The 27,966-nt window shown below is 42.8% G+C and overlaps 1 protein-coding gene across 1 annotated transcript; it reads left to right on the top strand.

Annotated features, from left to right (window-relative positions):
* Positions 1–25: 25 nt before the first annotated feature.
* NLRC4 (NLR family CARD domain containing 4) lies at positions 26–26,868 on the top strand. The gene is made up of 9 exons (XM_081156257.1): positions 26–291; positions 5,645–5,763; positions 7,948–8,208; positions 9,217–11,211; positions 14,527–14,619; positions 16,595–16,765; positions 17,928–18,020; positions 18,597–18,764; positions 25,969–26,868. Coding segments are annotated over exons 2-9 (3,075 nt in total). The 5' UTR covers positions 26–291; positions 5,645–5,762; the 3' UTR covers positions 26,262–26,868.
* Positions 26,869–27,966: the final 1,098 nt, after the last annotated feature.

Raw genomic sequence — 27,966 nt, 5'->3', positions numbered from 1 at the left:
GATAGGGGAAAGAATATGCAAGAACGTCATTCTCAAGAGAAGTGCCAGGAGATTTCTCCATTTCCAGAGCTTAGGGTAAACTGGCCTCCTGGAATTTGTGAGCTCAAGCTTTGAATGTGTGTGTGCCAGTGGGAGGCTGTGGCTCTTTGTGTTTGGGAAAATGCTCTGTGCATCACCAGTGGAGTGGACCGACAGTGGTGATCCATTTGTTCTGTGCTAACCTTGCCCGGGACCCTGGCGACAGAGAGTATGCACTTGCTAGAAGTCTGCTGGGATCCAAGGTACAAGGTGGTAAGTGTGACTTTGACTGCAGCAGCAATGTGCTTTAACCAGCCAAGCCGGCTCATTCTCGAACTCTGTTTCTCTCTCTCTTCCATAAAAATTAACTCAAATTAACTGTTCAAAACACACTGCTTCATTTTAAGCTATAGAATAAGCCAACAGCAATAGGACATAAATGTCATGAACAAATGAGTAATTCCTTTCGAATGTAAATTTCTAGCTTTTGCATCTTTAAGCCTCAAGTTTCACTTCTTTGGCTACTTAACACTCATCTTCCCTTTCTGAACAGTAATACTTGTTTCCAAGCCATTCTTACTATGCTTTGGGGGGGCGGGGAAATGAGAACTTGTCAGTGTTTGCCTGTACAATCCCCGGCAACAGAAGAGACCTCAGAGCTACAGGACACCAGGCCTCACACTGTGAAACAGAAAGCAAATGAAAAGAAACTTTATTTTAAAAGCATTTGATCCACCAAGAACAGGGCAACTGGATTGTTCAGCCAGGTAATGCGCGGAGAGAGAATGAGATTTTAAATGGGTTTTGGAACCAAATATTAAAATTTCAGTTTACATTTATTTAAACTTGTGCCTGGGGTATAAAAGTCTTAACACTGAAGACTGTGGGTTTTTGTGGCTGGATTTGCCTGCAGGGGAACTTTTAGGGGTGGTTAGTCTGGGCTGGTGGGGTTTCATTAGGTTCCTTGGAATTGATGTGTAAATGTACATGAAGTCAGAAGGATGCATTTGTGTTTACTATGAGATAAAGTGAGGGAAAGAACTTTGAAAATACTTTTTGGGCTTATAGGAAGGAAACCTACTTTTGTTTCTAAAACTGTTGTTAGAATCACAGAAGGTGAGCTGAAAAGACCTGGGGGGACTACTGAGTCCATCCAATCCCCTGCACTACTGGTGAGAAACCTGATTCTAGAGCAGCAACTTTCAACTGGTGAGCCACAAGAACTTTTAAAACATGTGATACCTGACTATTTAGCCAGGGGCACTGACCTCTTTGCCCTTAGATTGTCAAGTAAAAAAATGACAACAGCCAACACAACAATAGCTGTCCGGTGTGAATGCCCTGTCTTCAACTTTAAATATATAGGTCATATAATAGAGTTGCATCTTATTGGTCAAGTTGCATAATAAGGTTGTGTCTGATTAGTTCATTTTTTAAAAATTGATTTTAGAGAGAGGAAAGGATAGAGAGAGAAACATTGATTTGTTGTTCCACTTATTTATGCATTTCTTGGTTGATTCATTGTATGTGCCCTGACCCGGGGTTAAACCCTCAACCTTGGTGTATTTGGGATGATGCTCTAACCAACTGAGCCACCTGGCCAGGGCTCGTTGATTCTTGGTACCAGAAATCCTTATATACAAGTATAGGCACCTGATTTTTGAAAAAAACACTTTTGGAGCAAAAAAGGGTAGGTAATTTTGTAAATCAAAATTATACCTATCTTTTGGTCATATCAGCAAAAAATATATCTTTTGGTGTGCTGCAGAATTTTAGTAATTAGTTTATGTGTGCCATGAGATGAAAAAGGTTGAAAATAACTGATCTAGAGAGAAGTGACGGACACCTATTGATAATGGGGTCTTTACATACTTTATCTCAATTAATCCTTATAGCCGTGGCTTAGAGGGGTGGAAGATGCGGTGATTACCTGACACGTTTCAGGTCTACAGAAGTGGGATGGAATCCGTCTCCTCTCATTGTTCTCTTACCAGTTCAGCCCACTTCTATAATACTTTGTACTGGTCTGCTCGGGCTGCCGTAACAAAATGCTACAGACTAGTGGCTTGACCAACAGAAAGTTATTTTCTCACAGTTCCGCAGGCTAGAAGTCTAAGATAAAAGCTTCCACAGGTTTGGTTTCTCCTGAGGCTGCTCTCCTTGGCTTGCAGATGTCTGCTTTCTCACTGTCTCTCCTCTGAGCTTGCATCTCTGGGGTCTCTGTGCACTAATCTCACTGTCTTGTTAAGGACACCAGTCAGATTGGATGAGGGCCCAGCCTAACAGCCTCATTTAAACCTAATTACTTCTTTAAAGGCCCCATCTCCACATACAGTCATGTCCTGAGGGGTTAGGGCTTCAACAGGACCACAATGCCACCCACAACACTAATGTTAACAATAATATGTGAGATTTCTGGAGCCTATTGGAGATCTAAGAACATTCTGGTCTTGAGCTTTCTTATTAGAAAGGAATACCGATAGCATCCACTGGCCATCTCTGTCCCAATCACTTTCCCATTTAATCTTCACAACAGTCCTAGGAGATGAGTACTATTCATGTCAGTGTTTCAGATGAAGAAAACAAGACTCAGGCTCAGCAGGAGTGGCTCTGTGGTTGAGCGTTGACCCAGGAACCAAGGGGTTGGTGGTTCGATTCCCGGTCAGGGCACATGTCCAGGTTGCTGGCTCCATCCCCAGTGGGGACATGCAGGAGGCAGCCGATCAATGATGTTTCTCTCTCGTTGATGTTTCTATCTCTCTATCCCTCTCCCTTCTTCTCTCTCCAAAAATCAATAAAAACATTAAAAGAAAGAAAGAGTCAGTGAGGGAAGGGTACCCATTTAATAAACTGCGGAGTGAGGATTTGAATTCAGGACTGCAATGTCAATGCTCACACATACTTGCCGCTTCTGGGTGCTGCCTCTCTGATCCCATTATATATGACTTTTCCCTCATTTCATCCCTAAGTTGTAGGGTGAATCCATAGATGCGGGCTATATGGCTCCTAAGGAACTTAAGTTCTCTAAGGAACTCATGTAAACATTTAGAATAAAATGTCCATTTTTTAGAATTACTGTAGTTCTAAATATTATTTTCCAAAGTACAAATGTAGGAAGACGACTTCTTCAGTGCAATTCAATTACTTACTGAACAGCTTGCTTAAGAAGGTGGGAAATGTTCAGAGCCATGGCCCCATCCTGGGCAGCAAACTCGTCGCACCCTGTCCTTTATGACAGTGGGTACCTGAGAGTAGACTACCTGAGCTTCAGATTATGGGTTGATTTTATTCTCAAGGATAATGAATAGTTAATTACCTTTGACTTGGTTCTCTGATCTGGTGACAGACCTTCTCTCTGTGGGTAGGAAGAATACTACCAGTATCCAAATTGAATATGAATTACTGGCATGTTCAGAATCAGCCGAGATTCCTGCCTGATGGTCCATGTAGCAATTTTAATTGATTATTTTAGCGGACAAAGTGACTACATGGCCAAGTCATGGCCAGAGACTACTCTGTTCAAAAGTGAGTATCAGGAACTTCTTAGATCCTTCCTCTATCTTCTTCCTCTTTTCTCTGTTCTCTCTTAAACTCTGACCCAGTTGGTGGAGGTCCAATGCCTCTCAGACATCCCTTTTCTGGGGGAGTGGAAAGGAAGGGGGAAAATTATAGTAGCTGCTATTTACTGAGTATTTTCTGTGTGTCAGTCAAAGTTCCCAGCTTGCCAATGGTAGAGCTGACATTTGAACTCAATCCTGACACCAAAATAGGCCCTTGCTTACACTCCTGGGCGGTCCCAATCCTGGCTTTCAGGCTCTTTCCCCATGGCTCCTGCCCTATGCTGTGTTCTCTGCCTAGAAATAACCTTTCCCCTTTACTGCCTGGCGAACTTCCATTTCCTTTGAGAACAAGCTGAAAGCCACCTCTTCCAGGGAGAATTAAATATCCCTCTGTGGGGGTTACCCTAGAACACTGACCTTCAAACTTTTATTGACCTTAACCCATAATAAATACATTTACATCACTAGGATATACAAACAATTGAAACAAAACTTTTATGAAAAAAAAATATATAGTGCATTCCAATAGTTTTAGTTCTATTTAATTTCTTTAAACATAGTAATTATAACCCACTTAAATTGATTTCATGACCTGCTGAGTTGACCAGTTTGAAAAACTGCCCATGTGGGGGTAGGCAGAAAGGGTAAAGGGGGGATAAATGGTGAGGGAAGGGGTCTTGACTTTGGGTGGTGAACACACAATACAATACACAGGTGATGTGTTATAGAGTTGTACACATGAAACCTATAGGATTTTATTAACCAATGCCACCCCAATAAATTCAATAAAAATTCAAAAAAAGAAAAACTTCCCTAGAAGATGTTCTTTCTTCCTTTGACAGCTTTTGTTCCTCTTACCTCTGAAAGCCTCAGATTCTCTGGCCCCTCAGGAAGATGCGCTGGGACCCAGTTCCTCGGTGCCCCATCCAGTAGCCATCTAAGAGGAAGTTCCAGTTTGATCCTATTTACTTTTCCAGTGATGAAAAGGTGGCCTTAAGAGCATGACGATTTGTATCTTGGCTGGGTGTACCTAGCATATTTGACATTTAGGAAAATCATTTCAAACACTTCCCTCCTTTATACAACATTATTTTCAATAATAATCATATAACAAAATTAATAATAGTAATGATCATAAAAGAAAACCAGGCATTAACAATTTTTTAAATTGTAAAATTTAGGTAACATAAAATTTACCTTCTTAACTATTTTTAAGTGTACATTTCAGTAGTGTTACGTATACTCACATTATTTTGTTGTACAATCAATATCCAGAACTTTTGCTTCTTGCAAAATTGAAACTCTGGCCCTGGCCGGTGTGGCTCAGTTGGTTGAGAGTCATCCTGTGCACCGAGGGTCACCAGTTTGAAGCCCGGTCAGGGCACATACCCAGGTTGTGGGCTCGATCCCTGGTTGGGGTGCGTGTAGGAGGCAACTGATTGACGTTTCTGTCTCACATTGCTGTCTCTCTCTCTCTCTCTCTCTCTCTCCACACACACACACACACACACACACACACACACACACATATATTTCTCTTCCTATCCCTTCCCCTCTCTCTAAAATCAATTAAAGCATGTCCTAGGGTGAAAATTTAAAAAAAATGACACTGAACAGGTTTTTTTAAGCTTAAAAATATTTATATTACCTTGGTAATACAGTATTTTTATTTCAGTCTTTCCTCTGAGTATGGGTTCTTTGATTGGAATTCTGTATCATCTTTTACAATACATAATGTGTGGTCTACAAATTTCAGTTTCAGACTTTCTGAAAGTAGAGTAAAATTTTAAACATTTAAGAAGTAATTTGTAGACTCCTATACTTTTTTCATAATTTTTTTTTTGCCTCTGTCATCTGCCTTAATGAGGTTGATTTTTAAAATGAGGCAGTTTAATACTTAACTAATATGGAAAGGTCTCAAAACTATAGTAAATGAAAAAATAGCATCAGGCGCTGAACATTATGCATAGTGTGTCCTTACTGGGTGTGGAAATGAAAGGAATGAGTACGAAAGTGACCGTGGCCGCTGCCCAGTAGCTTCTGATTCTGTTTTGTTAATTTCACAGAATGAGGAGCATTTTTACCGAAAGAAGCAGCCAACACCGGGACCATCTTTGACCCGTCCACTTGGAAATAATAACATCCACTGAGCTATAGGAGGGGGGAAAGCTTTTATTCAGGACAAGTAAGTATACTAGGAATAAAATCTGGTTATATAGTGTGCTACCAGAGCTGATGATTTTGACTGGAAAATCAATTCATGCCTTCCCCTGACCAGTTATATGTGGAATTCCCAGTAAATATTCTTCTGTGGTTTTGAGAATTCAGTTATAAACATGGCATCCCATGATAAAAGGCAGAACCACAGATGGGATAGGACTTACACAAACAGTAATCACGTGTATATTTTAAAATACTGGTCCCCTGCCATCACCTATTAGCATAGCCTCCCAGCCCAACAGCAGAAATTTTTTCCTAACAAGTGAATTGTGAAGAAACACGGTATAGATCTAAATGGCAACCAAAATGTAACTCTTTGCACTTTGATTACTGGCTACCAATGCTACCAATGTAGTGGCCACTAGCCATGTGTCTATTTAAATGTGAATTTAAATAAATAAAAATTAAATAAAATTTAAAATTCAGTTGCACAGGCACACTGTCTACAGTTCATGTGCTCAATAGCCATGTGGCTAATGGCTATGCTATTGGACAGCAGAAATATAGAACATGTTTATCATCTCAGAAAATTCTGCTGTACAGTGCTGGTCTAGACAAAGAGACATTCTGATAAGAATGAAAACTGAATGAATGAAAGAAAGAACGAGTGAATAAGTGGCATTGTTTTCACGTAACTACTTGTTAAGAGAGGAGTATGGTAGTCCACACATCAAGGTATACCATGGTTAGTAATAAGAACATCTTCCAGTTACATAGCAGTACACTTTTCAAACTTTAAAACATTTTAATGTATGTGACTTCATTCAATCTTTTTCATGAGTCTTTTAAATAAAGTCAATGTCTTAATTTTACAACTGAAGAAAGGTAGCATCAAAAAGGCTAGTCTTGTAACCTTGCGGAGGTCTCCAGGCCTTTCGAGGCAACATTTCTTCAGCTGTAAAATGAAGATTGTGACTAGATCCAGACTTAGAGATTATTTCTCTACAGAGGATGTAGAAGCCAGAGAACAGGTAAGACCCCAGGGGAGAGAGAGGAGACTCATGAACAGGACATGTAAACAGGAATGTGGTTAGTAGGAGAGATTTGTGACTGAGAGAAAGGTGGGTTGGGCTGGGATCCTCAGGGTCGGAGTGCCTGGTGGTGCATTCTGGACCAGAGAGGCCCCAGGTCCTTTGGGAAGAGCATATCTACCTGGATGAGTCAAGAAAGATTTGAAAACCAAAAGCAGCCTAGCCCAGGAAGAAAACTAGTACAATTAGTCGAAGAATGAAAAGCCAGGGAGACATTTCACTGAGCTGTCATGGACTGCCTGGGTGCAGCGTGGTCTGCGTTTGAGAGTTAGAGCTTGGAGAGCTATACACAGAAATGACATAGCTTCCCGGGGGACTACAAGAGGCTAAGTGTTTACTTTGGATACAGAAACTTTCCTGCAGTGCTACTCTCCTGAAAAGACCAAATTCTATGGCAGATAAAATATGCTGCTCCTTTGAGTGATGACCGCTGAATAATGCCTAAAAATAGTGGCTAATATGTATTGAGCTATTACTTTGTATGAGATACTATACATGAATTCTAGCATTTTTGTAAGTTAAAAACTGTTCTCAACACCATTGCAGAGATAAGGAACCAGTGGTGTACTGGAGCTGGTTCTTACTGTTTTGTGAGACCTCCTTGTTGAATTTTCATGACTTTTGTTACCCAGTTGACATACATTAGCCTGAAATCGACCAGGGTGGGAATATTTATAACACAGAGATTGCTGAGTGCTACGAATTAGGGCCTTTACCCCAGAAAGCCAGTGTGTTCAACACTAAACAGCACAGCACTGAAATAGACTCAAAGAGGTTTAGCACCTTGCCGAGGTTACACAGATGGTAGCGACCGGCAGAGCCTAGGCCAGTCTCACCACTCTGAAGCCCACTATGACTTCACTGGGACCCTCTTATGTTAGGGAATAGGATCGTTCACCTCACTTTATTACCAAAGAAAAACCGTCTTGCTCACCAAGGGGTTGGGGATAAGAGGCTTTGCAGGGCTTTTCCTGAGGGCCGGGAATACAAGCATGTGCCATTTCCGTAACTCAAGATGGGTCTAAAGGAAAAAAGGTCATGACCCTAATGCTCTGGCAACATGACATTCATATTTTATATAAATGAATAAATGTGTATATATTTCCCCACCTCCTCAGTGAATTTCATTAAGGAGAACAGTCAAGCCCTCATTCAAAGGCTGGGAATGACTGTTACAAAGCAACTTGCGGATGAGCTCTTTGTGTGGAATATTCTGAATTTTGAAGAAGTAAACATCATTTGCTCCGAGAAGGTCGAGCAGGATGCTGCGAGAGGGATCGTTCACATGATTCTGAAGAAGGGTTCAGAAGCCTGTAATCTTTTTCTTAAATCCCTTGAGAAGTGCAACTATCCTCTGTTTCAGGACCTGAATGGACAAAGTAAGTATCAATTTGCTTTGTATCTGTTCCACAAATAGACTAAACCATGGTGAAGATCCACAATCCCCATGACAGAGCCTCTGCTCTCCTCCCTCTTCATATCCGCGGGTGGTGGACTTTGTCCATGGTAAGGAAAAGCTCAGGCCCTCTCAGAAAACGCTCCCATTAGATCGCTTGATGGTGAAGCATATTGGTAACTCCAGGGCCAGGAAATAGATGACTCAGCCTCACTTCAAAATCAGACTGGACAATGAAGGCACTAAGAAGTCCATGCAGTCGTGGTTCTTAAGTTCCTTAGTCTGATGAGTGGCCCAGCTACCTGCTCCACGAGAACCTGGCTGACTAAAGAAGCATGATTCTGCTTTTCATGAAATATTTAGTTTTTTATTTCAATAAACTGATAAATTATTTCATGACAGATTTAAAAAATATATATGTTTTTATTGATTTCAGAGAGAGGAAAAGCAAGGGAGAGAGAGAAACATCAATGATGAGAGAGTCATTGATCGGCTGCCTCCTGCACGCCCCCTACTGGAGATTGATCCCTAAACCCGGGCATGTGCCCAGACACGGAATCGAACCATGATCTCCTGGTTCCCAGGTCAACGTTCACAACTACTGAGCCACGCCAGCCAGGCTCATGACAGATTTTAATCAAGGTTAAGGCTTGATCTGCTGAAAGTGACCCCTCACCATCATTCTCAGCCATCTTCTCACTATTCTCATGCACTTTTAAAAACCCAAACACCGGCTCCTCCCATTTCCCATCCGCTGCTATGAGATTTGATGGTGGAAAGGAGACAGAAGGCAAAAGGGGAGGAAGGGTAAAAGGTGACAGGGAAAAGCAGGAGTGAATATTTGGAGCCCCTTGTGCCAGCTGAGAACTGGGGAAGGAAATTAAAATCACCAATGGAAGATTCTCAGCCTCACTCCCCCTTCACTCTCCTAAGCCCTAGGCTCTGGGGAGACAGAACTGGGTCCTCCTTAATCTCACGTCTTCTCTCACAGGCCTTTTTCATCAGCTGTCAGAAGAGGACCTAGAAGACTTGGCTCAGAACCTAAAAGACTTATACCATTCCCCACCTTTTCTGAACTTCTATCCCCTGGGTGAAGACATTGACATTATTTTTAACTTGAAAAGCACCTTCACAGAACCTGTCCTGTGGAGGAAGGACCAACGCCATCACCGCCTGGAGCAGCTGACCCTGGGCAGCCTGCTGGACACTCTCCAGAGCCCCTGCATCATTGAGGGGGAGTCGGGCAAAGGGAAGTCCACTCTGCTACAGCGAATTGCCATGCTCTGGGCCTCAGGAAGTTGTGGGGCTCTGACCAAGTTCAAATTAGTCTTCTTTCTCCGCCTGAGCAGGGCCCAGGGTGGACTCTTTGAAACCCTGTGTGATCAACTCCTGGATGTACCTGACACGATCAGAAAGCCGACTTTCATGGCCATGCTGCTGAAGCTAAGGCAGAGGGTCCTCTTTCTCCTCGATGGCTACAATGAATTCAAGGCCCAGAACTGCCCAGAAATCGAAGCCCTGATAAAGGAAAACCACCGCTTCAAGAATATGGTCATGGTCACCACCACGACTGAGTGCCTGAGGCACATCAGGCAGTTCGGGGCCCTGACTGCCGAGGTGGGGGACATGACGGAGGAGAGCGCCCAGGCCCTCATCCGCGAAGTGCTGGTCAAGGAGACTGCCGAAAGCTTGGTGCTCCAGATTCAGAAATCCAGGTGCTTGAAGAATCTGATGAAGACCCCGCTCTTTGTGGTCATCACTTGTGCGATCCAGATGGGGGAAAGTGAGTTCCACTCTCACACACAAACAACGCTGTTCTGTACCTTCTATGACCTGCTGATACAGAAAAACGAGCACAGACATAAAGGGGTGGCTGCAAGTGACCTCACCCGGAGCCTGGAGCACTGTGGAGACCTGGCTCTGGAGGGCGTGTTCAACCACAGGTTTGATTTCGAACCAAAGGACGTGTCCAGTGTGAACGAGCATGTCCTACTGACCACTGGCCTCCTGTGCAAATACACAGCTCAACGGTTCAAGCCCAAGTACAAATTCTTTCATAAGTCATTCCAGGAGTACGTAGCGGGGCGCAGACTCAGCGGTTTGCTGGCCTCTCAGGAGCCAAAGGAGGTGACCAAGGGAAACAGTCATTTGCAGAAAATAGCTTCCATTTCAGACATTACATCCAAGTATAGCAACCTGCTCCTGTACACGTGCGGGTCATCTGCAGAGGCCACCAGGACTGTCCTGAAACACCTCACAGCAGTGCGGCAACACGGCAGCCTCCTCGAGTTTCCCGTCCGCAAGAGGCCTCTCTGGAGGCAGGAATCTATGCAAAATGTGAAAAGCACTACTGTGCAAGAAATCCTGAAAGCCATAAACATCAGTTCCTTCACAGAGTGCGGCATCAACTTATTTCACGAGAGTATATCCGAGGCAGACCTGAGTGAAGAGTTTGAGGCGTTCTTTCGTGGTAAAAGCTTATATATCAACTCAGAGAACATCCCTGATTACTTATCTGACTTCTTTGAACACCTGCCTAATTGTGCAAGTGCCCTGGACTTCATTAAACTGGACTTCTATGGGGGAGCCACAGCTTCGTGCGACGAGACCACAGAGGACAAGAGCAGGACCCACAAGGAAGAGTCCTCTGGAACCTACATTCCCAGCAGGGCTGTGTCTTTGTTCTTCAACTGGAAGCAGGAGTTCAAGACTCTGGAGGTCACACTCCGGGACTTCAGCAGGTTGAATAAGCAAGATATCAAATACCTGGGGAAGATATTCAGCTCGGCCACAAGCCTCCGACTGCACATTAAGAGGTGTGCCGGCGTGGCTGGAAGCCTCAGTTTGGTGCTCAACACCTGCAAGAACATTCATTCCCTCGTGGTGGAAGCCAGTCCCCTCACCGCAGAAGACGAGCAGCACATCACATCCGTGACAAACCTGAAGACCTTGAGTATCCACAACCTGCAGACCCAACGGCTGCCGGGTATTGTAATCCTCAGCAGCTGAAGCTATAATCGAACCTGGCTAAGTACCGTGGAAATATTAGATATCATATTGTTTTGCTTTAAATTTTCTAATAGTTTCTACCAGGTGTCAGGATTTGGAAGAGAGGTGGGAGGGCTGGAGGGGGATTCATGTGGGGGGAAGGCTGTCAGATTGGGAGGCACTAGGGAGGGTTTCCAGAGCTGAAGTTATACAGTTTGACTGAATCGCTATAGAGTTTATAGAGCAAAGTGTGGGTTTGTGTGTTTGTGTGTACGTAATCTGTGTTTCATGTACTGTCAACTGTAAACCTCCTGGACTGCCCCCTCCCCAGTGGTTAAGTTTTTCTGTAGTGAACTCTCCCCTTTCTCATCTCCATCTCCAACCCACCATCCACTGCTTCCCTGCCGGTGGCTCCCCTCCCCCTTTCATGTCTGGGAGGAAATCCAGCCTGTAAAGTAATCACCTGCAGGAGCTAGTGGCTAACTGTGTTACTAGATTCTCATCTAGGAAATTGCACATCTCCACCCCAAGTATTGTTCATTTTGAAAAAAGATTTTAACATGAATTTCAGGCTTCAGGCACACACATGCAGGGGCAATCTTTTTGGGTAAAGGGGAGTGTTCCCCAAATTCAAAATAACACTAAAGATGAGTGTCTGCCCTACCCCTGTAGATCACCCGGTTGCCAGCAGCAGGGGCTGCTGTGTGGTGTGAAGCTGTGGCGGGCAGGAGCCTCGCCCTGCTTGTCTGTGATTTCCCACTGTGCTCTGCCGCACGTGTCACCAGCAGAGGAAATTTGCTTTGATTTAAGAATCTAGAATCTTTTGTACAGATAATTTTTGCAACCTCCTACTCAGTGCAGGAATCCTTTCTATATGATTCTAGAGAGTCACCCGGACTTTATTAGACTACTGTCTGTGTCAGGAAGCTCACTATCTCCTCTTCGTGGCTGTTCCTTTGTAAGGATCCTGCACACTGGTCGCCTGTGTGCTGAACTGGCCTGCAGAGTGTTCTCTTTTTAACGTTTGCCAATATTTTGTTCTTAATTTTTAAAATATATATTTTTGAGTAATATATTCACAGGTCCAAGTTATAAAACAATCTACAGTGAAAAGTCTCCTTCTCCTCCTCATCCCCTAGCCATGACTCTTCTTCCTAAAGGAGTTGCCAGCTTTTTGAAATTGGGAGATATCATGTGAAAATACAAGTTTTTCATTTCTCTTAAAAACTGTCAATTTGGCCCGGCCGGGTATGGCTCAGGGGTTGAGCGTCAACCTAGGATCCAGGCGATCGGGGTTTGATTCCCGGTCAGAGCAAATGCCCGGGTTGTGGGCTTGATCTATCTGTCTCTCTCCCCCTCCTTTCCTCTCTCTGAAATCAATAAAGATATATTTAAAAAAAAAAAAATTGTCAATTTGGCAGGGCCGGTGTGGCTCAGCAGTTGAGCATCGACCTATGATCCAGGAGGTCACGGTTTGATTCCTGGTCAGGGCACAGGCCCTGGTTGCAGGCTCCATCCCCAGCAGGGGGCGTGCAGGAGGCAGCAAATCAATGACTCTCTCATCATTGATGTTTCAACTCTTTTTCCCTCTTACTTCCTCTCTGAAATCAATAAAGACATAAAATAATATTGTCGATTTGACAACTGAGGGCCCATGTCCTCATTTGGTAACAATTTATTAGAGCCTCATGATCTGCTCCTATGCTCTTTGGACAAGACACAAAGCCTTCAGCTGGGCACAGAGCCCAAGCGCTCTGCTTCTCGTAATTCTAACATTATCTCCCTGGCCCTTTGTGACAGTTGGGTTTGTATCAGTGCTTATTCTTTCGTACGGCTGAAATGCACTTCGCTGACCTTTATGCCGAAGGTTGGTTTTCACTTGGCCCTGCAAGTCTCTCCAGAATCCTGTAGTTCATCTCCTTTTACTCCTGACCAGGGTTCCATCACATGGAGGCACCCGTCTGTCCATCTGTCTAACAGCACGGGAAGGCGTGTAGGTGAGCCCCAGCCGGTCTGCCTCGGCGCTTAGGGCAGCGGCCCTCGGGCCACGCCGGCTAGGACTACAATTCAATTTTCTTAATCGTTTTATAGGACTATTCGGGTTACCTATGTCACGCTGGGTGAGTTTTCGTAGTTTGTGGTTTTCAAGAAATTGGGCAATTTTATCTATGTAGTCAAATTTATGTGTGTAGATTTGTTTATATTATTTTCTCTCATCATCTGCAGTCTTCGTGTATCCTCTCTTTCACTTCTGATATTGGCAATTTGTTTTTCCTCTTTTTTGTCAGTCTTGCCAGTAATTTATCAATTTTATTGATCTTTTCAAATTTTTTTCACTGATTTTTCTCTCCTGTTTATCTGTTTGCAATTTTTATTGATTTTTGCCCTGATCTTTATTTTATTTATTTATTTTTTATATATCTTTATTGATTTCAGAGAGAGGAAAGGAGAGGGAGAGAGAGATAGAAACATCAATGATGAGAGAGTCATTGATCGAGCCTGAAACCCGGGCATGTGCCCTGGCCGGGAATCGAACCCCAATCGCCTGGATCCTAGGTCAATGCTCAACGACTGAGCCACGCCTGGCCGGGCTGCCCTGATCTTTATTAAGTTTTCCCTTCTTCTTGCATTGGGATTATTTTGCTATTCTTTCTATAGTTTCTTAAGTAGCAAGTTTAAGTTATTGATTTGAGACCTTTCCTTATTTCTTTTTCTTTTTTTTTTTTTTTAATATATCTTTATTGATTTCAGAGAGAGGAAAGGAGAGGGAGAGAGAGCTAGAAACATCAATGATGAGAGAGTCATTGATCGGCTGCAGCCCGCAGCCCGGGCATGTGGCCTGACCGGGAATCGAACCCTGATCTCCTGGATCCTAGGTCGATGCTCAACCACTGAGCCATGCCTGGCTGGGCTCCTTATTTCTAATATAAGCATTAAATACTATAAATGTCCCTCTAAGTAATATGTTAATTGTAGATTTTGATATTTTTATTCCTGTATTTTTCAAAATATTATCTAACTTCCCATGAGACTTCCTATTTGGTTCATGCTCATTTAGAAGTGTGTTGCTTAATTTCCAAGCGTTTACAGATTTCCCTCTTATCTTTCCGTTATTGTTCTCCAGTCTGATTCCATTATATTCAGAGAACACACTTTTAGCTAAGGAAGATGCCATTTCTGACCAAAAGCCACACATTTTTGTGTCAATTTCATGAGCATTTCTTGCCCGTGGTGACAACTAAAGTCTTTTCATTGGTCATAGAAATTTAGTAAATGACAGCTGAGCACAGTCCAATTTCTTTTCTTTTGGCAGGTGGTCTGACTGACAGCTTGGGTAATTTGAAGAACCTTATGAAGCTTGTACTGGACAACATTAAGATGAATGAGGAAGATGCTATAAAACTAGGTTAGATTTTTCTCTCTAATTTTTAAATTAATATACATTTGATAATAAGAACAGCTAACTCAAGGCTCATGGGCAGAGGCCGTATCTATTCAAGGCAAGGGTGCCCCCCTGTCTTCGAGGCTACACTGGTTTTCCCAGGCATGTCTCTCCCAGCCTCTTCTGATCTTTGGTCTTCCGCAGGGTTTTGCGCAAACCGAGGCCACTCTATTGTAACCCTTTGGAGACCATAAGTCGCGACACGTTTTATCTCCCTGGCTGATTGACGCTGCTCGTATTTAAGGCATAGAAACAATGTAAATGTTTAAACTGTGGTTTCATAATTAAGTAAAGCTTCATAAATTATTGTCTATATTTGTATTTAAAGCATATAAACAATATCTAAAGGTTTACATGGTGGTTTTACAATTAAATTAAACCTCGAAAATGGAATGGAACACAGGAAGGAATGTGGTTGAAGAAAACTTCAAAGACACAAGCAAAGTGTGTGATCTGCCTCCTGGGACAAGCAGGTTTCCTTATTGAAGCTATTTTTCAACAGCTTTCTTGGGGGCACGAATTTTTTTCTTTATTTTATTGGCTTTATTTTCCTCCTGTTTGAGACCTCAGTTAAATACTCTTCAGCCCTGTTCCTTGTCATTCTGTTTGCCTAAAGAAAACCCTACCCTATAATTAAAACATGACTGACCATTTTTTCACCATATAACCTACATGAGAATCATCAAATTAATTCAGTGTTTGGCAAACATTTACTGTGTGCCTATGGGTTACTCAGAATATCAGAGCTCAAAGGAGCCTGAGAGCATCGAGTCTAACTCTTTCATTTTACTGCTGCTGGAACCTAGAACAGTTTATTGACTTGCCCAACTTCTCACCAGTTAGTAGAAAGGGTGCAGAAACACCTACCTGAGACAGTCTGGTTCTATTATTAAGGAATCAAAGTCTGGGCTTGAATAAACAAGTCTAAATTGACCATTCATCAAAGAGTTACTGTGCAATAGGTTAGACACTATACCAGGCGCTTTGACATACTTCTCATCGGATCCTCACAACAGTCCTAGTGCATAGGTATAATTACTCCTAAAACCACAGCTAAAAGGTTGAATATCTTGCCCAAATTTACACAGCTATTAAGTACGGGATTCAGGAGTCAAACTGACTACAAAGCTCACGTTCACAACCTCTATGCTATGTCTACTCCTCCCAAGACAACAATTAATACTCACTTTCTATGTGCCAGGCACCATACTAAACACATTACATACATTATCTGCAATCTTCCTAAAGCTCTGCAAGGTAGCTATTATTAAAACAGCACATTTCTTCCCTCTAGGTTAGAGTACCATCAAGACAAAGAACTATTTTAATAACACAAAGGCATGCCTAATCAACCCAAGGAATATCTTAGAATGTTTTCAATTGTACTATTGATATAAGATAAATCTTTCTCCCGGTGAAGCGCGCTGCATTGGACGCGGTCTTCATTGTAAAGCACCAGGCAGGCCCCGTATCGTGCAATCACAAGCAGGGCTCTTTTGAGGCTGTGAAGAGTTGCATTAGAAACACACCAAGGAACTCAAGTCCCACGTTGCCCCTCGGAATTCAGCCTCCACCCCGTCTAAGATTTTTGAAGGGTTTAAAGAGACAGTGCTCACTCAGAAGACTTAGTTCTATGAAAAAAGTTATGGTAAAAGTGCACACTGATATCCATTAAAATACTACACATTTACTACAGTTTTTCTCATGCTACTAAGAGAATGGCCTCCACATAAGTGACTATGTGGTCCAGGAGACTGGAAAATGATAGTTGAAAGAAAATCTACTCTCTGGCTTTTTATAGCTCCAGGTCTCTACAGAAAGAGCATGACAGGGCTCTGTGCAGTTGTTCTTTGCCTTCTCTTCGGCCCATTAACCTATGGTTAAATAAAATGAACTTGAACTTGGTATCCTAATGCATTTCCTTTCCATCTTTTCGCAGCTGAAGGTCTGACACACCTGAAGAAAATGTGTTTACTTCGTTTGACCCACTTGTCTGACATTGGGGAGGGAATAGATTATATAGTAAAGTCTTTGTCAGCTGAACCCTGTGACCTTGAAGAAATCCAATTAGTCTCCTGCTGCCTGTCAACAAAGGCTGTGAAAACCCTAGGTAACCGTTGCCTGCATTGACCGAGAACAGTGTAAGAGAGCATGTGATCCTTTCCCAGTAATTAATGCATGTTAAGTGTCTCAAGCAGAAACTCAACTTCTAGAGAAACTGGAAAAGATAATTAAGACTTCTAGGTAATATCTAGTCTGTTTTTAATTATTTTCTCCACGATGAGAATGAAAATGGATTATAGATGGATAATAGAGACTAATTGAAGATGTTATAATATTAAGAGAAGGTGAAGAGGGGAAAAATAAGAAGTAGGTGCTTGATACTTGGCACATGTCCTGTGATATAATAACAGCTTACTAAACATTTGCATGAATGGATAAATAAATGATTGAGAAGCAGACAGAGGGATTTCCTTAAAGGTTCACAGGCTTTCCAATTCTTACCCATTGCTCTGTTAAGATAGAGTTAATATGCATTAATATTGGAATTGAGTTTTTTGAGTTCCCAAAGAGTGTGCATACCAAGTGTGAAAAACTCTTTGCATATTAGTGGATAAACTAGATTATGTTCAATTTGGATGTTTTTTAAATTTAGATTTTGGAGGGAAATGGCATAACCCTTTTAAAAACAGAATATAAAACTGCTGGGAGTCTGTAAGAATTACTGAGATTACGTCTTAGCTAGAGTGATGGCATTTTATGACTAATGTTCTTATTAAATTTTTATTATTAACATCACACCTATAACATTAACAAAATCATCTAAACTGAGGTGCACAAGGAACAGCTCTTCCCATCAGTTATTGTTCGTTTCTCCTGCACGATAAGAGCATTAAAGAATTGGAAGCAACCTCACGATTAACCTAGTTCATCTTCCTCATTCCAAAGATGAAGACATGGAAGCTCCGAGAAATGGAGTGACTTTCCCAGGGTGACTTGATGGCTGCATTCCATGCCGCTCTGGGCTTTACCTGAGCTGATGTCTATTAGTCAGAACTCGGGGTGACGAAGTATCTGTCCATTTGGTCACAGTCCTGGGAGTTGGGGTAAAACTATCCAGAGACTTTTGGGAATAATTAATCAGGTCAAATAATGATTCATCTACTATCAATAAAGAAGGCAAGGGCTCAGAATTCTTGTAGGAATATTTTTAAAATGCATATATAGTTCCCTGATAGTCTTCCTATTTTGGATTAAATTTTTTTTTCCAGCTCAGAATCTTCACAATTTGGCCAAACTGAGCATTCTGGATTTATCTGAAAATCACCTGCAAGAGGATGGAAGCGAAGCTCTCCGTGAACTGAGTAAGAGTGACCACTTGGCCTTATTAGATGCACCTTAAGGAAGTCATGCAGCCCTTTCTTAAACGGTCCTTAAGGAACACGGGCCCTTGGCTTCTGAATAACCAGTTTTTGCCTGCTCATTGCACCTGAGGCACGCTCCTAGGCTTGCCTCCTTCTAGGGAGCTAGTGTCTGGGAGTAGGTGATGTTTAAGACAAATTTGCTTAAGTAGTTAGTAATAAGATTTTAAAGATGTGATAACAATACTGTGATTATGTTTAAAAAACAAACAAACAAAAAACCTGGTACTTACTGTCTGAGACTTGCTTCAAAATAATACGGAAGGGTAGGAGCTTGATGAGGATGAAGCAGGACTGTCCATGGTTTTGGTGTTTGTTGAAAGCTGCTTGTCAGTACGCACAGTTTCGTTACACCATCCTGCTGTGTTTGTATATCCTTCAGCACTTCCCATAAAACACTAACAAGAAAACCAGTCAATTCTCACTGCACGTTGAGCAGACCACTCTCCTCCCATAGTCCTTTGTCCTTCATCAGTTTCGAGACGGATCCAGTTCCTGAACCATCTCTGGTTCTTCCAGTTGACAGGCTGCGCATCTTGGAAAAGCTCACTGTGCTGATGCTGCCCTGGGGCAGTGATGTACGAGGCAGTCTGACCAGGCTGTTGGGGCAACTGGAGGGGGCCCCACAACTCGTCAAACTTGGGCTGAAAAACTGGAGACTCACAGATGCAGAGATTGGAATTCTAGGTAGGTACATTCACAGAGCCAGGAGAAAAGAGGTTGATCCTAACAAAGTTCTTAAGTTGACTTCCCCCTCCCTCCCTCCCTCCCTCCCTCCCTCCCTCCCTCCCTCCCTCCCTCCCTCCCTCTCTCCCTCCCTTTCTTTCTTTCATGACTTTATTTGCTTCCTCTTTTTTTATACAAATATATTTAAAGAGAGCTGATATATGTTAAGGAGTAAAACGATTTAAAACACTGGCCTGCCTTCAGGTTTTTAAGCATTTCACCTAGTATTAAAGGAAAACCAGTTACACTATTTGACAAGGTGCATTATGTGGAAATTGCTCTCAATAGCCTTAACTGTCTGAAATTCAGCAATGCCCCTGTAACCTTGGGAAAACTTTTTAAGTCACCTGTTGGGTATTCAAAACATATAAAGGTAAGTGCGACTTAATCTACATGAGGTCACAGAATAGAATCCCAGGAACAAGGAGAGATATAAAAATGACTGAAGACACCACCAGCCTCAGGCAGCTGATGAGGGATCCTTGTGCTATCTGTATTAGGTATTAAGCTCTGTGTTAACAGATTACCCTAAAACCTAGTGGCTTAAGACAACTATAGACATTATTTCACAGTTCCTGTAAGTTTGGGTGCAGCTTAGCTGGGTGGTTCTGGCTTAGGCTCTGTCGTGAAGTTGACATCCAGATGTCGGCTGGGTCTGCTGGAGGATCTGCTTCCTGGGCAGCTGGCTCCTCACTTGGTTGGCAGGTTACTGCTGGCTGCCGACTGCAGGCATCAGTTGCCCACCCCTGGACCTCTCTATAGGCTGCTTGAGTGTCCTCACAACATGGCGGCTCTGCCCCCAGGGCAAGAGATCCAAGAGAGAACCAGTTGGAAGCTGCAACGTCTTTTATGATCTAGTCTTGGAAAGGTCATTTCTGTTGCATCCTATTAATTACCCAGGTTCGCTCTAGCCAGTGTGGAGGGGACAGTGTAGGGGAGTGAATTCTAGGAGGTGAGGATCACTGGAGCTGTCTTGGAGGCTATCATACTATCTAAAGCAAAGGATTAGTGAGAACAGCCTCGCCTGCCTCCTTCAGTCCCCCATGGATGGTCAGAGTCTATTTGCAGTGAACATATGTTCAGTGTACGGTTCACTGGCATTAACTACATTCACATTCTTGTGCAACCAACATCACCATCCATCTCCAGAACTTTTCATCTTTTCTGAATAAAACCCTGCACCCTTTAAACACTAACTCCCCACCTGCTCCTCTTTCTAAAACCTTCTCTCTTAGAAATGTGTGTGTCTCCAAGTCCTTCACGCTGCCCAAGCATTTTGCCCTCCCTAAAGTTGCTTCAAGTTTTGGATTTTCCTTCCCTTAATTCCTAACTACACTTCCATCTCCTCTACCTACTCCCTTAACCCATCAAATCATATCATCCTGGGTGTCATTCTTTAGGCCCCTCCTCTATTCTGGGTGATAGTGGAGGCAGGTGGCTTCTGTGACAGACTCATTAGTTAGCTATTAAATAGCCCCTCTCAGGTAACCTCATACCTTAAGGGAGCTGGAAAGGGTGTATCTTTTCAAAGAGACCAGTGGGTAGTGTGTAGAATTAGCATTACAGGTGACGGAGGCATTTTTAGGTAGAGACCTTTTAGCATCTTCCAAATCTTTAAGCAGGTAGCTGCCTAATCTGCCTCCTTCCGAGGCTGGCCTGTATGACTAGAGAGGGAGATGGTGTGTTTAATGAAATAAGAAGTGAGCTAGGTGGTAACGGTAATTCGACTTTAATTGCCTAGTGCCTTATTGCCTCCATATGTAAATGAGAAAAATAAGCATAACAGGAAGCCCCCAGTATAATTATGGATGTAGCACACTTACTGAGCGCTTGTGGATCATTGTTGGGATTACATGGTAGTTCTGAATGGCAGATTAATTAAATTCAACGTTGGCCCTTCCACATTCTCAGAGACATGCCTGACCATTTCTGCCACTCCGGGCTCCAGCTGCCTGTTAATGGCTGTACCCTCTTCCCACCTCCGCCTCCTCCAGTCCCCCATGAGGCTCTCCTGGCCCAAGGGTCAGCAGTCAATTTAGGCAGTGACACTGAGTGAGGGATATGTGTAATGGATGCCGCAGTGAAATGAAGAAAGTGTAATGAGAGGCAGTCTCTAATTAAAGAAAGACTACCTAATGAGATGCAGCGAGAACATGAGATGTGGATGTGAGGTATGAAATTAGATACAGTGGTTGGGATGTGCTTTCCTAGGAAAACTCCAAGCCTGGATTGGCGCTAACTTTCCACTTTTTCTGTACCTACACTCAAGCTACTGGGGGAAAATCACACAATTTGGCAGATAGATACACTACAAGTTCATAGTGACAAATTTCAATAAAAATATTAAAACCAAACACTATATATCAAAACTTGTGGCATGCAGCAAAAGCAGGGCTTGAATAAAATTCTCATAACCTTAAATACTTATGTTAAAGATGAAAGGTTGAAAATTAATGTGTCTAAGTTAAGAAGCCAGAAAAACAACAGAGTAAACCACAAGCTAATATACATAAAAGTACAGGCGTACCTCATTTTATTGCGCTTCGCTTTACTGTGCTCCACAGATGTTGCGTTTTTACAAATTGAAGGCAACACCTTCCACCAGCAAAAAGGTCACAACTCGCTTTATTGCGGTCGTCTGGAACCACATCCGCAACATCTCCGAGGCCTGCCTGTATAAAGCAATGAAACAGAAAACAAGAATAAAGATTAGTCAAGCTTAAAATTGGTTCTTTAAAAAGAGTAACAAAATAGATAAAAGTCAAGCACATGTTCGTCACAGTTTTACTGAATATTGCCCCAAACTGGAAGCGATTATGTCCTCCAGCAGGCGAATGGATGAGCACGCTGTGGTGCACCATACAGCAGGACATCATTCAGTGGAGAAAGAAACGAGCTATCAAGCCCTGAAGAGGCATAGGAGAAACTGAAATACATGTGGCTAAGTGAAAAAAGCAAGTCCTAAAAGGCTACAGAATGTATGCTTTCATTTATATGACATTCTGGAAAAGGCAAAACTGAGAGAGTAAAAAGCTCCGTAGTTGTGTGGGGCTCGGGAGGCGAGGAGGAGGCGGGGTCAAACAGATGCAGCTCAGGGGATTTTTTCGGCCGGGGAACTATTCTGTACGATACTGTAACTGTGCATACATGACACTATGCATTTGTCGAAACCCATAGAACTTTGCAGCACAGAGTAAAGTTCAAACTGAAAAAAAAATTATTTAGGACTGGGAAACCCAAGAACAAAATGCAGAGCGCGAAACAATCTAACCATATTACGAACTGTGAAGCAATTTCACTGCAGGGAGTGAGGGGTCAGGAAATGGACCTAAAGGACTTTGGAAACAATAAGTAAAACTAAAGGCAAAATAAACTGTACAGAAGCGCTGATTCGATAGTTATACCCAACTGGGGTGCAGGTGAACAATTCTGATACTGCTGCAATTTACACTGCAATTGAACAGTCAAGTACATAGATGGCAGGCGGTGGAAGCAGGTCCCTCAGTGTTGGGGCAGGGACTTACAGCAGGAGGAAGCTTCAACGATTCATGGTAATAAATTAGAATTGCAGACAGCAGTATGAACTCATCTCATGTTTAGCTCAATTTAGATAGTTACATATAGAAATATATATACACACTATATATGCCATATATATAGTATAAATAACCTTAAATATCCCCACTAATGAACGGATAAACAAAATGTGGTATATCTACACAATAGAATATTATTCAGCCATAGAAAGGAATGGAGTATTGGAACATGTTACAACATGGATGAACCTCGAAAATATCATACTAAGTGAAAGAAACTAGTCACAAAGGACCACGTTGTATAATTCTACTTATATGAAATGTCCAAAATAGGCAAATTTATAGTGACAGAATGTAGATTCATGGTTGCCAGTGTCTGGGGGGGTGGTGTGTGTGTGGGGGGATTGGAATGACTGCTAATGACTACTGGGTTTCTTTTATGGGGGTGATTAAAATGTACTGGACACTTTTCAAAAGTGTTTAAATTACTTGATCCCTCTGTAGAAGTTGACACTGAGCATTCCCCTCGATTTCAAAACGTTCTCTTGACTTCCACGCCACCTTAGCTACTTCTCAAGTCTCCTTTGCAATGGCAGTTCCTCTACCCAGATATTAAATGCTCCCAATGACCCCTGGCCAGTTTGGCTCAGTGGTTAGAGCATCGGCCCTTGGACTGAAGGATCGCGGGTTTAATTCCGGTCAAGGGCACGTATATTGGTCGCAGGCCAGATCCCTGTTCCTGGTCGGGGCACATTTGGGAGGCAACCAGTTGTGTCTCTCTCACATCCATGTTTCTCTCTCTCTCTCTGAAAAAGTAATGGAAAAAATATCCTTTGGTGAGGCTTAAAAAAAAAGTAACTGCTCCCAATTAGACCTTGGTCCTAGGCTCTCTGCTCTTCTTCCTCAGGGATTGCATTCGATCTTAGAGCTTTCAACTGCCATTTTTAAAAATTATGACTCACAAAATTTTGTTTCTAGTCCATCAGCAATCTGGGACTACCAGAAAGAAATTGTTACTAATTCAGGGATCTATTTTACCTGATATAACAAAACCCTTTTTTAAATGGCATCTTTCCATTTAAATGTTTGAGGCTGAACTTTATTATCCAGCCTCTTCTCAAAAAAAGAGCCATCACATCTGAACTCCATGATCCAGTTTGTTCTCCACAGAAGCACCATTGCAAGGTCCACTCACGTCCTAGAAGCTCTTTGGTTAAGTCCTGGACCCAGTCATTTCGCCATATGAATCCTGATATCACATTTTATTTTCCAAGAGCTCTTTCTTCTTCTCCAGTTGTAGGTATTTTTGTTGGGTAGATACAGTACTTTTTTAGCGCCCCTAAAAGTTTTGAAGTTTGTTTTTCCTGTTCCCTATTTTACCTCATCTCTTGGGAGTTGTTTGGCTTTTAGTCCACCTTCCTTGTTGGAGGCTGTTCTCAAAGGTCTGGTGTTCCTGTGTTGTTCTCTTGACATTTTATTTTAATATTTTTATTGATTTCAGAGAGAGAAAGGGAGAGGGAGAGATAGAAAGGGAGAGATAGAAATATCAATGATGAGAGAGAGTCATTGATCGGCCGCATCTCTCACCTCCCTCCTCCCCCCGCCGGGGATCAAGCCCACAACCCGGGCATGTGCCCTGACAGGGAACCGAACTGCGATCTCCTGGATCATAGGTCGATGCTCAACCACTGAGCCACGCTGGCCGGGCTTCTCTTGACGTTTTATAGTGAGATTCAAGCTGACAGAAGCTCTGTGCCTGAGGGAGGGGGTGAATTTTCAACAGGTTGGCTTCGCTGTGGGTGATAGGAAAGAAAAATGGCTCTTCCTTTGGACGCCTTCTCCTAGAGGCAGTTCCATTTGTCTGGAGAAGTATCCTTCAGTTTTCCTCCTGGAGCATGTAAGCCCAATGCCGTTGTTCTGGAAACAAAGTGGGGCTGGAAGGCTTATTGCCTTTGTGTGCTCTCAGGGCACCCTGCCTACCGCAGCACCTAGTACCCACCTAATTTATAATGCATGTTTTCACAGTATGTTGTAAGCCCAAGAAGACAGGGACTACATCTGTCCCAGCCCCCAGAACAATCTGTGGTACATAGTAGGCACTGAGCAATGTTTGCTGAATGAAAAACTGGTAAGAGCTCTGGCAACACTAGAATTTTGTTGAGGATGCAGGAACCCTTCAAAGATCAGAATCCTCCTACCCAGAGCATCTGAGATTCTGCCTGGAATTCGGATCAAGCCACTTCCATTCTCCATAGCCCACGTACAGCCCACAGCTCTAAATGTCAGATCCCTTCTCTCTCAGGACCAGCCTGCTCATGGTGATGACAAAAGCACTGCAGATTAAATGAGCGGAATGCACGTTTCTGCTCGGGGGCGGCCGCGGTGCTTGCTCTCGGCCCTGTGCTTGCTCACTCTAACGGCCATCCAGGCGCTCCTACTGATCCCTGCTGAAACCTCGGTAGACGGCCTGAATAAACAGCTCGCCCTCGGAGGGCGGAATGGGTTTAAATTCTTTTTTAAGTTCCTTTTAGGTGGTGAAGTCTGGTCTGCTAGTCAAGGAGGAGAAAAGCAGTTGCTCTCTGGGGCGACTAACAGACACTAACTGACAACCAGCATTTTGACTGCGTCCTTGCCACACTGGGAAGCACGTGAAAAAGGCAGCAGCAGGAAAGAAAGAGCAGGCAGAAGGCTCTCTCCCTATAGGCCTAAGGGCTCTTCATGGGAGGGAGAAATGGAGGGGACAGTGAAGCCCTGCGAATGAGTTAGGCGGGCACAGGCGAGGCTGGTGTAAGGAGACCCACTCCAGCAGGGCTTACAGAGGAGAGAGCTTATTTCCCTGTCCTCCAACAGTCCGGGAGCGAGCAGGCACGCAGGAGGCGTTGCTCTGCGTGGTCTCACACCCGAGACCTACCCTTTGTATTCCTCTGTTCCTTAGCGAGCCATCTTTGACTTCATGGTCATGGCTAGAACACCTACCTCCCCTTTGTAGGAGGTAGAGGGCCCTGTTCTGTAAGGAGCGGAGGAAGTTCTTGAAGAGTCTCGGGAGGGTTAAAAACAACCACCCTCCCAAACCCAAATCTTGAGATACTGAAGGCGGCTTACTTACTCAGGTTTACAGTGAGGGGCATTCCATACCCAAGAAATAACAGGTAGTGTTTGCTTCTCAGGGGAGGAAATGACCTACGATTGCTGGGAGTTTGACTCCAGTTTTGAAAATAAGTACTGACAATTTAATAGCATCTCTCGCCTCAATTTTTAAGCAATCTTCCATTTCCTGGAAGAATCAGAAAAAGGGAAAAATATATATAACTTATTTATAATGGTTTGCTAATATAAAGGAATTATACTAATTAAACCAACTATATATTATAAATTATATTATCATTTTAAATATTACAAATTAAATCAATTATAATTACATTAATTATACTGATTAATTAAATGCTAATTACTATTTATCGGATTCCCTTACACTTTGGGAATAATTTGCAAATACAATGGGCCAGATTCACAATCACTGCCCTGTCTTTAGAGAATTCCTAAAGCAAAGCACTGGTCCAAACATGGCCATTTCTCTTTAATACATTGTTTTGCTTCCAACTAACATACTAATTTCTATTTTTTACCAGGTGCATTTTTTGAAAAGAACCCTCTGAAAAACTTCCAGCAGCTGGATTTGGCAGGAAATTGTGTGAGCAGTGATGGATGGCTTACCTTCATGGGCATATTTGAAAATCTTAAGCAATTAGTGTTTTTTGACTTCAGTACTAAAAGATTTTTGCCTGATGCAGCATTAGTCAGAAAACTTGGCCATGTGTTATCTAAGTTAACTTTCTTGCAAGAAGCTAGGCTTGTTGGGTGGCAATTTGATGATGATGATCTCAGTGTTATTCAAGGTGCTTTTAAACTAGTAACTGCTTAAAGGGCAGCCCAAGCCCATGAATGCTCTGGGGACTCCAGTACTCTCAGCCTGGGGATTTAAAAATCTTTGCTCATATAGTCCAAGGGCCTGAAAGTATATGGCAATCTATTCTCCACCTAAAAATTATCCGTGTCAGCAGTGTCTGCCCAACTCACCCCTCTCAAAGGTTCTCTTCCGTTCCTGGTACCAGGATGACGTGTGGTGTGCCACCACCTCTTTAGCTGGCCTCTTGCACGGAAATCTACTTTCTTAGTTTCACCATTCAGGAAAATGAAGGTGCCAGGCAAATGAGACCAAAGGAGAGAGGAGGGGGAGGGAGGTTACTGGTGACCCGGGCGGTACTTCTGTCTCATCCCTCCTGCTGGGATTATCAGCTATTCGAGGGGGACTCACTCTTCCTAGGTTCCCCTGGGAACAGCGGATCACGAGAACTGATGTACTGCACGCACACCGACTTAGTACAGTGCCTGACCTGTACTGGGCTCTCAACAAGTATTTGCTAAATATGAGATAATTAAATTACCAACAAATAGAATAAAGAAACAAGCCAAAATTACTTAAAACCACAGAAAACTCCATTTCTGTTCTTTATTAAAAAGTTTAATTCAAACAATTTGGAATGTGAAAAGCATTTTCTTATATAAGCAGTCAGATTCCCCCAAAAGATTGGGATTCTTTAGTCAAGCAAAAAAATTGGCAGTTTACAAGCAGCTAAATGACAGGCTTGAAATTCAGGTCCTCCCCAGTTGCTGATACATGTAATTACAACTGTGACTTCAGAGATGAAGGAAGAAATAAAAATGCACCCCATTCTTTCATACCCTATGGAAGCTAAGGGTACTCTGTCCTAATCTTTTCTCCAACACCCCGCAAAAATAATCTTTTCCCACAAAGAAAGACGACTAAGAAAAATCTGTTTAAACAGATTTAAAGATTTATTCAAGGCAAGTCTGAAATAAACAAAATCCTAATTGGTGTTAGCCTGCAGTCACCTTCTAATCTCATGGCACCTCAAATTAATGGCTTGGGTGTCGGTGTAGGTAACACTTGGCCTGTACATTGAGGTAGTCACTGGAAAGAAATTCTGGGCACAATATTTTGTTTAGCAAGTGGGCATATATTCTATAAATTTAGTCATAAAATTTTAGAGCTGATAGTTTACAGATCCACTAATTCATTCCCCACCCTAACTTTACAGATGAAAAAGCTCAGGGAAGTTAAATTGCCTTGCCCATGGTTACAAAACTACTTACACAGTGGCAGTATCAGGATTGGAATCCAATTCTTGTCTTCCAGTCCAATGTTTTTTCCATCACAAACAGCGATTTCTTAAACAGGGTTAATCACACTCCATGAAGCTTGCTCTTAATCACAAACCATGGGCCAAGTATTTAATTTGAACTTCCTCTTTTTTGTCTAGCTTCAAGTAACTCCATGGCAAGATTTAGTAAGGCTACTGTCTAAAGGCCTATGCTGGCCAAGTTTCTTATTTTCATATCCAAAAGCTGGCCAGAGCTTGGCAAATGAGACTTGTTTATATAATAAAGCATGGACAAAAGTCACCCATGGCAGCTGGCATTACTGAATTTCAGCAAGTAGAGCCAAATCCTTCAGAACCCACAGGCAACTTCAAACAGTGTAGGTGGGCATGAAAGCACCTTTGGTGGGACAACTGCACAGGTGTTGCTTCTGAATGGGTGTTGAG

Source organism: Miniopterus schreibersii (assembly GCF_964146895.1).
Source record: "Miniopterus schreibersii genome assembly, chromosome: 13".
Classification (NCBI taxonomy): domain Eukaryota; kingdom Metazoa; phylum Chordata; class Mammalia; order Chiroptera; family Miniopteridae; genus Miniopterus; species Miniopterus schreibersii.
This window is presented reverse-complemented; position numbering and strand designations above follow the sequence as displayed.

Bases quoted from the DNA above. Each gene is read 5' to 3' on its own strand.
- NLRC4 (XM_081156257.1), top strand. The intron at 11,212-14,526 runs GTATTGTAATCC...TTCTTTTGGCAG, and splicing joins GCAGACCCAACGGCTGCCGG to GTGGTCTGACTGACAGCTTG. The intron at 14,620-16,594 runs GTTAGATTTTTC...ATCTTTTCGCAG, and splicing joins GGAAGATGCTATAAAACTAG to CTGAAGGTCTGACACACCTG.